The sequence below is a fragment of the Nicotiana tabacum genome, chromosome 4 (genome assembly GCF_000715075.1).
Source record: "Nicotiana tabacum cultivar K326 chromosome 4, ASM71507v2, whole genome shotgun sequence".
Taxonomy (NCBI): domain Eukaryota; kingdom Viridiplantae; phylum Streptophyta; class Magnoliopsida; order Solanales; family Solanaceae; genus Nicotiana; species Nicotiana tabacum.
The window spans coordinates 48,454,386-48,464,993 of NC_134083.1; the positions used below are offsets into that span (position 1 = coordinate 48,454,386).

The window sequence follows — 10,608 nt, forward strand, 5'->3', positions numbered from 1 at the left end:
TACAAATCACTACTCAATAGGCCTAGTCTAACAGAGTTCATGATTTATATTTGTTTAATTCGTGTGTTTATTCTGCCCCATATCAATTTTATATCTTACTGTATCTGTCTTATTGGACCATTAGTATGCGTCGATGTCGACCCCTCGTCACTACTTCTCTAGGGTTAGGCTAGATACTTACTGGATACGCGTTGATTTATGTACTCATGCTACACTTGTTGCACATTTCTATGCAGGTACATATATGTCTGGTGGTCTTCTGGGCGCAGAAGCAAGGATGTTGCGGGTATTTACCGTGAGCTGTATTTCATGTTATGATCTGCAGCCGGCAGAGCCTCCATTAGAGTTATTTGTATTCCCTGTCTAAATTGTATCTCAGACAAATGTGGTATTTAATTTTATTTCCTAGTTGATGCTCATGCACTTGTGACATCGAGTTTTGGGTGTGCTTATGGGTTTTTCCTTTATTGCAGTTGTGAAACCATTATCAGTAACCCTGTAAATTCTATTTCTTACTATTTAAATGTTGAAAAATTATGGTTTCAAAAACACTAAAATAAGTAACTAAGTTAAACATTCACTGTTGACTTGCCTTACTGCGATGTTAGGTGTCATCACGACCTTAGTAGATTTTGGGTCGTGAAAATTACGATGCCCTCGGTCCCGAAGGTTGAGTACACGATGTTTACGGAGAAGATGAATACAGTGACATTGAAATCGTGCTAGACATCGACGATAATGTCGAATGACTATTATTTTTTTCTTGCGGTATATGTTAAATTGTTGTACTTAAGTATTAATGCTTAATATCAATAAGACTTAACACCAATGGAAACATGATTTTATTTCATACATTTCTGCAGGTTAAATATGTACATACACTTATTACAATAAATTACTAAAATAAAACACTACATGTATCCTTGATAATTGGGCATATTGGATGAACTTCCACTGGGAGCTGAATTACCACCACTACCTAAATCAGCTGAAGGACATTTACAGCGGTCGTGTCCTGTTTGGGAATATATGTCACATTTACGCGCATAAACGATATCACCGATATCTATTTGGTTCCGTATACGCATTCTTTTCTGCACTTGTCATTGACGCACATCTCCTTGTTACACACCATTTTAAATGGTTCCGGCGGCCAATAATGCTCAGCACCCACTGGTTGCAATTGTCCACTAAAGGTGTTTAAGTATGCAGCAACACTATATTCTTTATCAACGTACCTCGTTGACGCAAAACCTGTATGTTGAAAGCACTCCATGGAATGTGAGCACGACATGTGATAGATGGACCATTTCCCACAGGAGCATAACCTTCTGGTTTCATTGACAATGTGTGTATCATTCCCACCGTTATGATGGATAGCTGTGCGAACTTCAAAAATATTTCGCTCGTTGCAATATTACGCTGGAGTTTTATTAACCCTCCTCGAAAAAGTCGAGGATAGTACAATCGAATAAGATGATCGAGGGTGAACGGCAACCCCTCGATTTTTCTCACAAAATATCGGATCAGGATAACGATCCGCCACAAAGAAGGATGGACCTGGCCTAGGGTTACCTGATATTGTCGACAGAAGTCAATAATGACGGAATCGAGGGGACCCAAAGTGAAAAGGTAATTATACACATTCAAAAACCCTTTCACACAAGAAGTGATATCTTCGTCAGGGGTAGGAATTATTATTTCTTTTTCACCCCAATTGCAATCCTTCTTTAGCTGATCGAGGTGCTTCTCGGTTATCGAACACATATACCTCGATACTGGCTCACACCGTCCACGGACCGATAAACCTTTGTCGACCTTAAAATCTAAAGTAAGGACACACGCCCCGGGAACACACTCCTCAGGCCGTGGTTCTGCCAGTGTCTCGTCGGCGGCACACTGTGAAGATGAAGCCTTCTCTTTCTGAGGAATGGTTTGCGATGTTTTCGCCATTTTCGAATTCAAAGGTGAGGAATAGAAGAAAGTGACAAAAATTTGGCAGAATTGAAGGGTTTTTTGCGGAAAAAATCACAGATTTACTGGTAAGTTGGAGAGTACGAAGAAGAACTTGGGAAATTTGAAAGATAGATGTAAAAGTGGTAAAAGATAAAAGAAAGGGTTATTTATAGGTTCAAGCGATGGCGGTTCAGTATCAGCAGTGGCCGACCACCGCCTGACATGCATTAAATGCCTTGAAAGACTAAACCGACGGGACAGCTACCAGATGCGTCATGGTCGAACCCGATGGAAACGACAGGATCATATCATTTTCTCGCCACATTCTTTTCGAGAAACGAGGGGACTATCTGTATACGGTCGAAATAGATTTCGGCCTTAGCACGTCCGATCGAGTTCGAATAATGATTTGTCGAAGTAAGATCCCGAAGGTGGAACGAACTAACCTCGAACCCGGGAGGCCGATCCGTGTCGAGTTCGATATCATTATCGAGCTCGAATCAAAATCGAACCATGATGCAGAGGAGATCTATCGTTCTGATAACCCAGAGACCAACCAAAATCGACCTCGAATCAATTCAAGGGCTCGAGCCAGGATCGGGCTTGAACCAAGGTCATGATTTCGAGCCGAATCAAGCTCAAACCAAAATCGAGAGTTCTAAGCAAGATCGAGCTCGCAGACAAAAGCCGTTGCAATTTCACTAGAGAGAATCTTGGCAGGAATTATGGAAAAGCTGACTTATCATGGGTCTCCCACTGAATGTTTATTTTATTATGCTTAGAGCCAAATTCCTCCACTATAAAAGGGCTTGGTTACCATTTCTGTAGCACAAGTTTTTTTCTCAGGCTTACATTGTAATAAAAGCGCTATATTCTTCTACAGTAAAGAATCGTTCCTTTCATATATCTTAGGTTGATTCTATTTGTTGAATCCTAAGATATATTGTTCCTGATAACCTTATCTATTTTGCATTCTCCGCAATCTATATTTACACTTTTATTTATCCTTGCATTTTGTGTTAAGTTACGCCACATATCTTTGGAACTGCGTATAAATTCAATTCTATCCATTTTTCGAGTAAACACAACCGTTGCCCGAATGTTCTAAAATTTTAAACAACATTGCGATTCTAGTTGTGGCATAGTTTGACATTTGCCTACGAAATAATAGAAAACAATGATTATGTTATTGCTAACTACAGTACATACCTACAACAAAATCTTGGAAAAATGGAGACCCTAAAGCTAATAATTCTTCAATGGCAAGCAAAATTATAAATACAAAATTAAAGATATAGACATATGCCTCCCTAAAGAGTAAAGCCATGGAAAGCGATAGAGAGAAGAGCCACCCAATGCAATGGAACACACTACCACAACCACGCCCCATTTCTATAGCCTCTTTATCCTTGTATTATGTAATAAAATGAATTCTATTATAGTGAGTAAGACTGATGGTTGACAAGAGTGGGTTGATCTATTGATGAGCACCCTCCACTTTTTATTAAGAAGTTGTGAATTCGAGTCACCCCAAGAGCAAGGTGAGGAGTTCTTTGAGGAGGGAGCCGAGGGTCTATCGAAAACAGCCGAGGGTCTATCGGAAACAGCCTCTCTACCCTATAGTAGGGTAAGGTCTGCGTTCACACTACCCTCCCCAGGCTATCTTTTTAATCGGTATTTAAAACTAACTGGCTCAATAGATTTAGATTTACGTCAAGTAAATTACTCTAGGGAAAAGCACCTAACAGGGAGTTTTAATTCTCAAGCTCGAAATTAAACTCTAATTAAAGATTGAGGAATTTTACAACCATCATTCCACAGGCCTTGATGTTCTCCATTATTTTGAACTACAGTACTACCACTTCTATTTCCTAAAATTTAGCTTTAGTGGCCGACAATTATTTCATTCCATATAATCACTTTTTAGTCTAGGCTCCTCTAGGAATTACCTAATCATTAACTTTGGGGGCACTTGCTGCATTGTTTTTTCCAAGTTTTCTGCCGGTTCAACGGCTGATCGAGGTAGCAATGATTCAACTTTATTGGCCAAATAATTCATGATGTGCTACTGTTTAATTTCCTTAATAACATCCTAGAATTGGCAAAGGTTAAAGTTAATTAACTTTATAGATCGTGTATCTGTTTGCTGCCATGGCCGTCAATGAGAGAGAGTTGAGCTTAGAAGAAGAGAGAATTTGAGAAAGAGGAAGAAGAGATCGAGAAAAATGAAAATGGAATCTGTCATTTCTATTCCCTGTGTACTGTGTATATATATACAGCAAATAACTACCATCTAACAACCTAACCATAACTAACTTCTAACTACCAAACTATACCTTTAACAACCTAACTATACACTCTACAGTTAAGTCTACAAGCTAATTATGGTTAGTCATCAGCTTGTGTCTAGTTTAGCCAACACTCCCCTCAAGCTAAAGCTTTAAACAAGTTCTCAACTCCAAGCTGGTTCAACAAATGATCATGTTGTGCCTTTCCTATACTCTTGGTAAACAAGTCTACCAGCAGGTCTTCTGTAGGTATATGTTCAGTTTGTAACATTCCTTGGCTGATTTTTTCTCTCACAAAGTGATAGTCTATGTCAATGTGCTTTATCTTCTCATGGAATATGGGATTAGCTGCTATTTGTATTGTAACTTTGTTGTCTGATATCATTTTTGCTGGCATCTGAATATTGACTCCAAGTTCATTAAACAAGCCTACCAGCCAGTTGATTTCTGTTGCACAAGCAACCATGCTTCTAAAGTCAGATTCTGCAGAACTTCTTGAGACAGTGTTCTGCTTCTTAGTTTTTCAGGATACCAAAGACTTCCCAAACTTAACTAGGTACCCAGTGACTGATCTTCATGTTTTTACACATGCTCCCCAGTCAGAGTCACAGTAGACAATGAGTTGTTCAGTATCTCCTGTAGGCATGATCAACCCCACACCAGGAGCTTCTTTGATATACCTCACTACCCTTAAGGCTGCTTCCATGTGAGATACTTTAGGAGAGTGCATGTATTGATTTAATACATGTACTGCAAAAGCAACATCAGGTCAGGTCATAGTTAGATACAATAATCTCCCCACCAATCTCCAATAGCTGCTGGGATCTTCAAGTTGGTTATCCCCACTTGATTTCTTGTGTTTGATACACTCATCGTACTTCACTTATGTAAGTTATTGGTTCAATTCTAGTGGAGTACCAGCTGGCTTAGCTCCCCCTAGGCCTGCCTCAGCAATTAGCTCAAGGGCATACTTTCTTTGACACTTAAAGATGCCTTTATTTGATCTTGCAAATTCAATGCCCAAAAAGAACTTTAACTCCCCCAGATCTTTCATCTTGAACTTCTGCTGCAGTTTGCACCTAGTGTCATTGATCAGACTTGGATTATTTCCAGTAACCAATAGATTATCCACATACAACAGAACTATTACTACATCATATGCAGCCTTCTTGGTGAATAGGAATAGGAATAGTGACTTTGTTCAAATCCCATAAATACCAGAGCTTCAGTAAGTTTCAAATTTCACTGCCTAGGATCCTGTTTGAGACCATATAGAGATTTGAATAGTTTGTAGACCTTCTGCTTTGAAGCCCATATATTTGTCTAGCAAACCCTTCAGGAATGACCATATAGACTTCCTCTAGGAGATCATCATTAAGGAAGGCATTATGCACATCCATTTGATACATAAGCCACTACTTTGAAGTTGCAAGGGTAATAATGGATCTAACTGTCACCATCTTAGCTACTAGTAAAAAGGTTTCACTATAGTCTAAGCCTTCATTTTGGCTACTAGCTTGGCCTTAAACCTTTCTATCTCCCCAGAAGCTTTATGCTTAATTTTGAATATCCAACTGCAGCCAATGGGCTTCTTTCCAGGAGGCAGATCCATAATACTCTAGGTGTGATTGTCTTCTAATGCTGTTATCTCAAGTTTCATGGCATCCATCCAATGGGGATCTTTGACTATCTCTAAGAATGATTGAGGTTCAACATATGCAGAATAAGCTGATAGAGCTTGATAGTAAGATGTAGATATATGTGAGTATGTCATATGAGCTAAGATTGGATAGGTGCATTTGGACCTTTTGGACTGAACTACATAGTCTTGCAACCAAAGAGGAGGTCTACTGGTTCTAGAGTACTTTCTGAGTTCTTGTGTACATAGAGAATCAACTACAGGAGCTTCACTTGTAGTTGGAATTTCAGTTATGTTTGGAAGATGTAAGTGATCAGACACTCTGTCATCTTCTGAGACTGCTGGAGAGGGTTGTGTCACATTGTGAGGAGCTATAGTGGAGGTAGCTGAGGTGTCAAGAGCAGAAGGAACAAACTCCAGGACAGGAAACAATAAATTGCTAACTTGTTTAATGTGCTTAAAGGGATAAATATCTTCTTGAAATGTAACATTCTTGTTGACTAGGAAGGTTTTTGAGGATATATCATAGAGGATATATCCCTTCTGAGTGAATGAATACCCATGAGAACTGTTGGTATTGCTCTAGGTGAAAACTTGTCATGCACTTTAGGACTGGATGCATAACACAAGCACCCAAAGACCCTTAAGTGCTGTACTGAAGGAGGATACAAATAAAGCATCTCAAAAGGAGTCTTGTACCCAATTACTTTAGAAGGAAGTCGATTAATAAGATAGATAGTTGTAGTGACATACTCACCCCAGAATCTTAGAGGAATAGAAGCTTGAAATCTGAGAGACCTTGCCATCTCTAGTATTGTTCTATGCTTTCTTTCCACAACTCTATTATATTTTGGAGTGTACACACAAGAACTCTTATGCATGATCCCAAGAGTGGTTAACAAAGATGTAAATTCATAGCTAAAGAACTCACTTCCATTATCAGTTCTCAAGTATTTTACACCAGTAGAGAACAGATTTTTTGCTTTAACTAAGAAATCTCTCAACACTACTACAACTTCAGACTTGGAGTTAATAAGAAATATCCAAGTATATCTAGAGTAGTCATAAACTAGAGTGACAAAAAATCTCTTCCCACAAAAAATCTTTTCCCATTATAAGTTGGCACCCTGTACGGTTCCCAAATATCACAATGCACCAATTCAAACATAGACTTAGTAGTTGAATTACTCAGAGGAAAAGACAGTTCGATTGCTGAGTTAAGGGACACACAGAACAATGTACATGAGTACATGCCTTCACATCACTGATTATATAAAGCCTTTTTATAATATTTACAAGAGCATGGACCAACCTCTTATGCCACAGATTACTAGATGAGTAGTAACTAGAATTAGCAGTAGTACTAGAGCTAGAACTAGGCTCAGAACCAGAAGAAACACCAAATGTGTTGAGACATCTTCCAGCAGACTGTGTTGAGAAGTTCAGAAGCCCTTCTCCTTGTAGAATATACTGTCCATGATTCTCCTTACCAATCCCATTCACTTGACCAATGTAGAGATCCTGAAAAATACAGAAGTCGGGAAAAAAGGCAACAAAGTACTGAAACTCCTTGGTGAGTAACAAGTTGTACATAAAGTCTGGTATGTACATCACATTATATATAGTGTGATCTTTAAGGACATTAACTTCTCATTTATGAGTGACAGACACCATTTCTCCATTTGGTAAGTGAACTGTATTTTTATTTTCTTTGTTAATTGAACTGTGTGAATTAAGCATGTCAATTCTAGAGGTCATATGATTTGAAGCACCAGTGTCTATGATCCAGTTCTTATTGACAAATTTGGTCATTAATGTAATCAGAGTACCTATTGCAGCCAACCTACTAGATGATCCTGGGGCTTCCTCATTCCTCTTTGACAACAGTTGAAGAATTTGATGATACTGTTCTTTAGTAAAGAAAGCAGGAGTTAAATTAGACTGGGGAGGAGGTCCAAAGTTAGGAGTCTGTTATTGTGGATTGGCAATTGGCTGATGTGGATAAACACAAGGGTATCCTCCTTCGTTCTGTTGATAGGAATCATTGGTTTGAGTGGGTGCACAATGTGGTTGAGTGTTCTTATATGTAGTATCCCCTACAGTAAATTCTACACCAGAGGAACCATTGGCATACATATCAGGGGTAGATGCAGGCCCTTTCCTTTTGGTCTTGAAGTCAGGTGGATACTCTATCAGTTTGTAGCAATTCTCCTTGGTATGTCCCTTGTAATGGCAGTATTCACATTGGACCTGACTTTTCTCAAACTTATAGTTACCACCTGAAGTTTCATTCCCTTTATTGCTATACAATGTTGTGCTTTGTATCCCTTCAGTAACTAGCATAGACTGCTGACAGGTTGCAAGATTTCTCTGACTTTCTTGATCAACAAGCAAGGAATATGCTTTGTTGATACTAGGCACATGAGACATCATCATAATTTGGCTTCTGGCTTGAGCATAGGTTTCATTCAAACCAACTAGAAACTGCAGTAATCTATGAGCTTCAAAATGCTGAGAATATTTCTTAGATTCAGGAGAAGGGCAACCATGACAAGGCATGAGTGCATCAAATTCATCCCACAGATCTTTTAGTTTAGAAAAAAAATCAACAATTGTCATGGTTCATTAGGTGAGAATATAAATTTCTCTATGAAGATATAGAACTCTAGAACCATTGACTTTATCAAATTTTTCCTTGAGATCCTCCCAAACCTTATGAGCATCAGAAGCATACAAATCACTACTCAATAGGCCTAATCTAACAGAGTTCATGATCCATGACAGAACAACAGCATTAACCTTTTCCCACTGGTCATGTAATTCAAGTTCAAACCTAGTTTTAGGAAATCGATCATCAACAAAGCCTAATCTGCTCTTACCTAAAAGGCAAATCCTTATAGCACGACTCCATAGGGCATAATTGTCAAATCTAGTAAGTTTAAGAGATATCAATGTACTCCTTGGAGTGTCTTTTGGCTGTAAGAATAATGGATGATTGTGATCGATTGTTGGAAAACTCGTGGTACCAGTGCCCAGATTACCATTTCCTATGGTAGAAGGAGCAGGTACACCACTTGAGGGACTAGACTCATCTCCAATTGCCATTTTCTAGTAGCAACAAAATCGCAGAACAACTGTAGTGAACAATTCTGAGAAGAGAGAGAGAGAGAGAGAGAGAGAGAGAGAGAGAGAGAGAGAGAGAGAGAGAGAGAGAGAGAGAGAGAGAGAGAGAGAGAGAGAGAGAGAGAGAGAGAGAGAGAGAGAGAGAGAGAGAGAGAGAGAGAGAGAGAGAGAGAGAGAGAGAGAGAGAGAGAGAGAGAGAGAGAGAGAGAGAGAGAGAGAGAGAGAGAGAGAGAGAGAGAGAGAGAGAGAGAGAGAGAGAGAGAGAGAGAGAGAGAGAGAGAGAGAGAGAGAGAGAGAGAGAGAGAGAGAGAGAGAGAGAGAGAGAGAGAGAGAGAGAGAGAGAGAGAGAGAGAGAGAGAGAGAGAGAGAGAGAGAGAGAGAGAGAGAGAGAGAGAGAGAGAGAGAGAGAGAGAGAGAGAGAGAGAGAGAGAGAGAGAGAGAGAGAGAGAGAGAGAGAGAGAGAGAGAGAGAGAGAGTACCAAACCATACATTTAACAACCTAACTATACACTCTACGGTTAAGTCTACAAGCTAACAATGGTTAGTCATCAGCTTGTGTCTAGTTTAGCCAACAATATCCGCACTCGATATATATACTTTATGGGCACTCGTTCATGAAGAAGAAAAAGAAAAAGAAATGAAAAGTAATAAACAAAAACAAATCCGACAAATTACAAGCACAATCTTAGCAGAACTTCAATTCTTAACGCTACAAAAAGCATTAGAATTACCTACGGAACGTTTCGTTTGTAAACTACCTATAATTTCTAAACATAGTTTCCATTGCTAATTTGTTTAATTCCGTCGTTATTCCGTTGTAATATTTCCGTAGCTAAGACCTTTCTTCACAAAGTCCGATCTAAAACTAGTCATTTTTGAAAGTATAATATAGCATGTTCTATGAGGATATTTATCTCCCTCATCTATTTTGAGTAACTCTTGATTCAGTTTCTCATGTCTCGCTGTGATACTTTCAATCTTTCAATTTTTCTTATTTATGATTTTTACTCTTAGGTGCATATAGTATCTCGTATTTATGCACAATTGGCATAAGAGGTGTACCCTCTTGGATGTGATATAAGCAACATATATATACTAATGCAAAAGATCGGTGATTGATTCTATAACTCGAACTCACAATCTATAAATCTCATTAATTTTTAGTACTGTAGTAATTTCTACTTAAGAAGACTTTTTCAAGATTTGATATAGCTTTTGAAGCTAAATTATAGTACTAACTTCTTCTTTTTTTGTGGCGAATTAGGTCACGTTCATACTTTTAATGCTTCTACATTCTAGTAATATCAACCAATTAATTATCATTTATCAACAGCGCACTAGCCTTCTCGTTCCTCCAACTTTCCTACGTTGACCCTTTTCTATCCCAAAAGATATATATGTTTTATTTTATTGATTGTGGGTTAAAGAGTTTCTCCAATTGAAGTGACAAATTTGAATAGAGATTATTTTATTTACAGAGTCGCCACTTGGAATTGATTTTTCGGCGTTCCAAGTCACCTTTTATTTGAATCCCTAATCAAAGGAAGGTTTAACTCTATTATTAATTGGTCTACGAAACCAAAGTCCGAGTAAGGAATTCTG

General features: G+C 38.5%; 1 protein-coding gene across 1 annotated transcript; it reads right to left on the minus strand.

Annotated features, from left to right (window-relative positions):
- Window positions 1-5,862: 5,862 nt before the first annotated feature.
- On the minus strand, window positions 5,863-8,988 carry LOC142179903 (uncharacterized). The gene is made up of 6 exons (XM_075250795.1): window positions 8,556-8,988; window positions 7,891-8,468; window positions 7,555-7,788; window positions 7,196-7,404; window positions 6,443-6,936; window positions 5,863-6,383 (listed from the first exon to the last, which is right to left on the minus strand). Exons 1-6 carry the CDS (start codon window positions 8,986-8,988, stop codon window positions 5,863-5,865), a joined length of 2,469 nt encoding a protein of 822 aa, XP_075106896.1.
- Window positions 8,989-10,608: the final 1,620 nt, after the last annotated feature.

Bases quoted from the DNA above. Each gene is read 5' to 3' on its own strand.
- LOC142179903 (XM_075250795.1), bottom strand. From the start codon at position 8,988: ATGGCAATTGGAGATGAGTCTAGTCCCTCAAGTGGTGTACCTGCTCCT. The intron at 8,469-8,555 runs GTTCTAGAGTTC...CTAAACTAAAAG, and splicing joins AAAATTTGATAAAGTCAATG to ATCTGTGGGATGAATTTGAT. The intron at 6,384-6,442 runs GTATTCATTCAC...AAACCTTCCTAG, and splicing joins AATACCAACAGTTCTCATGG to TCAACAAGAATGTTACATTT.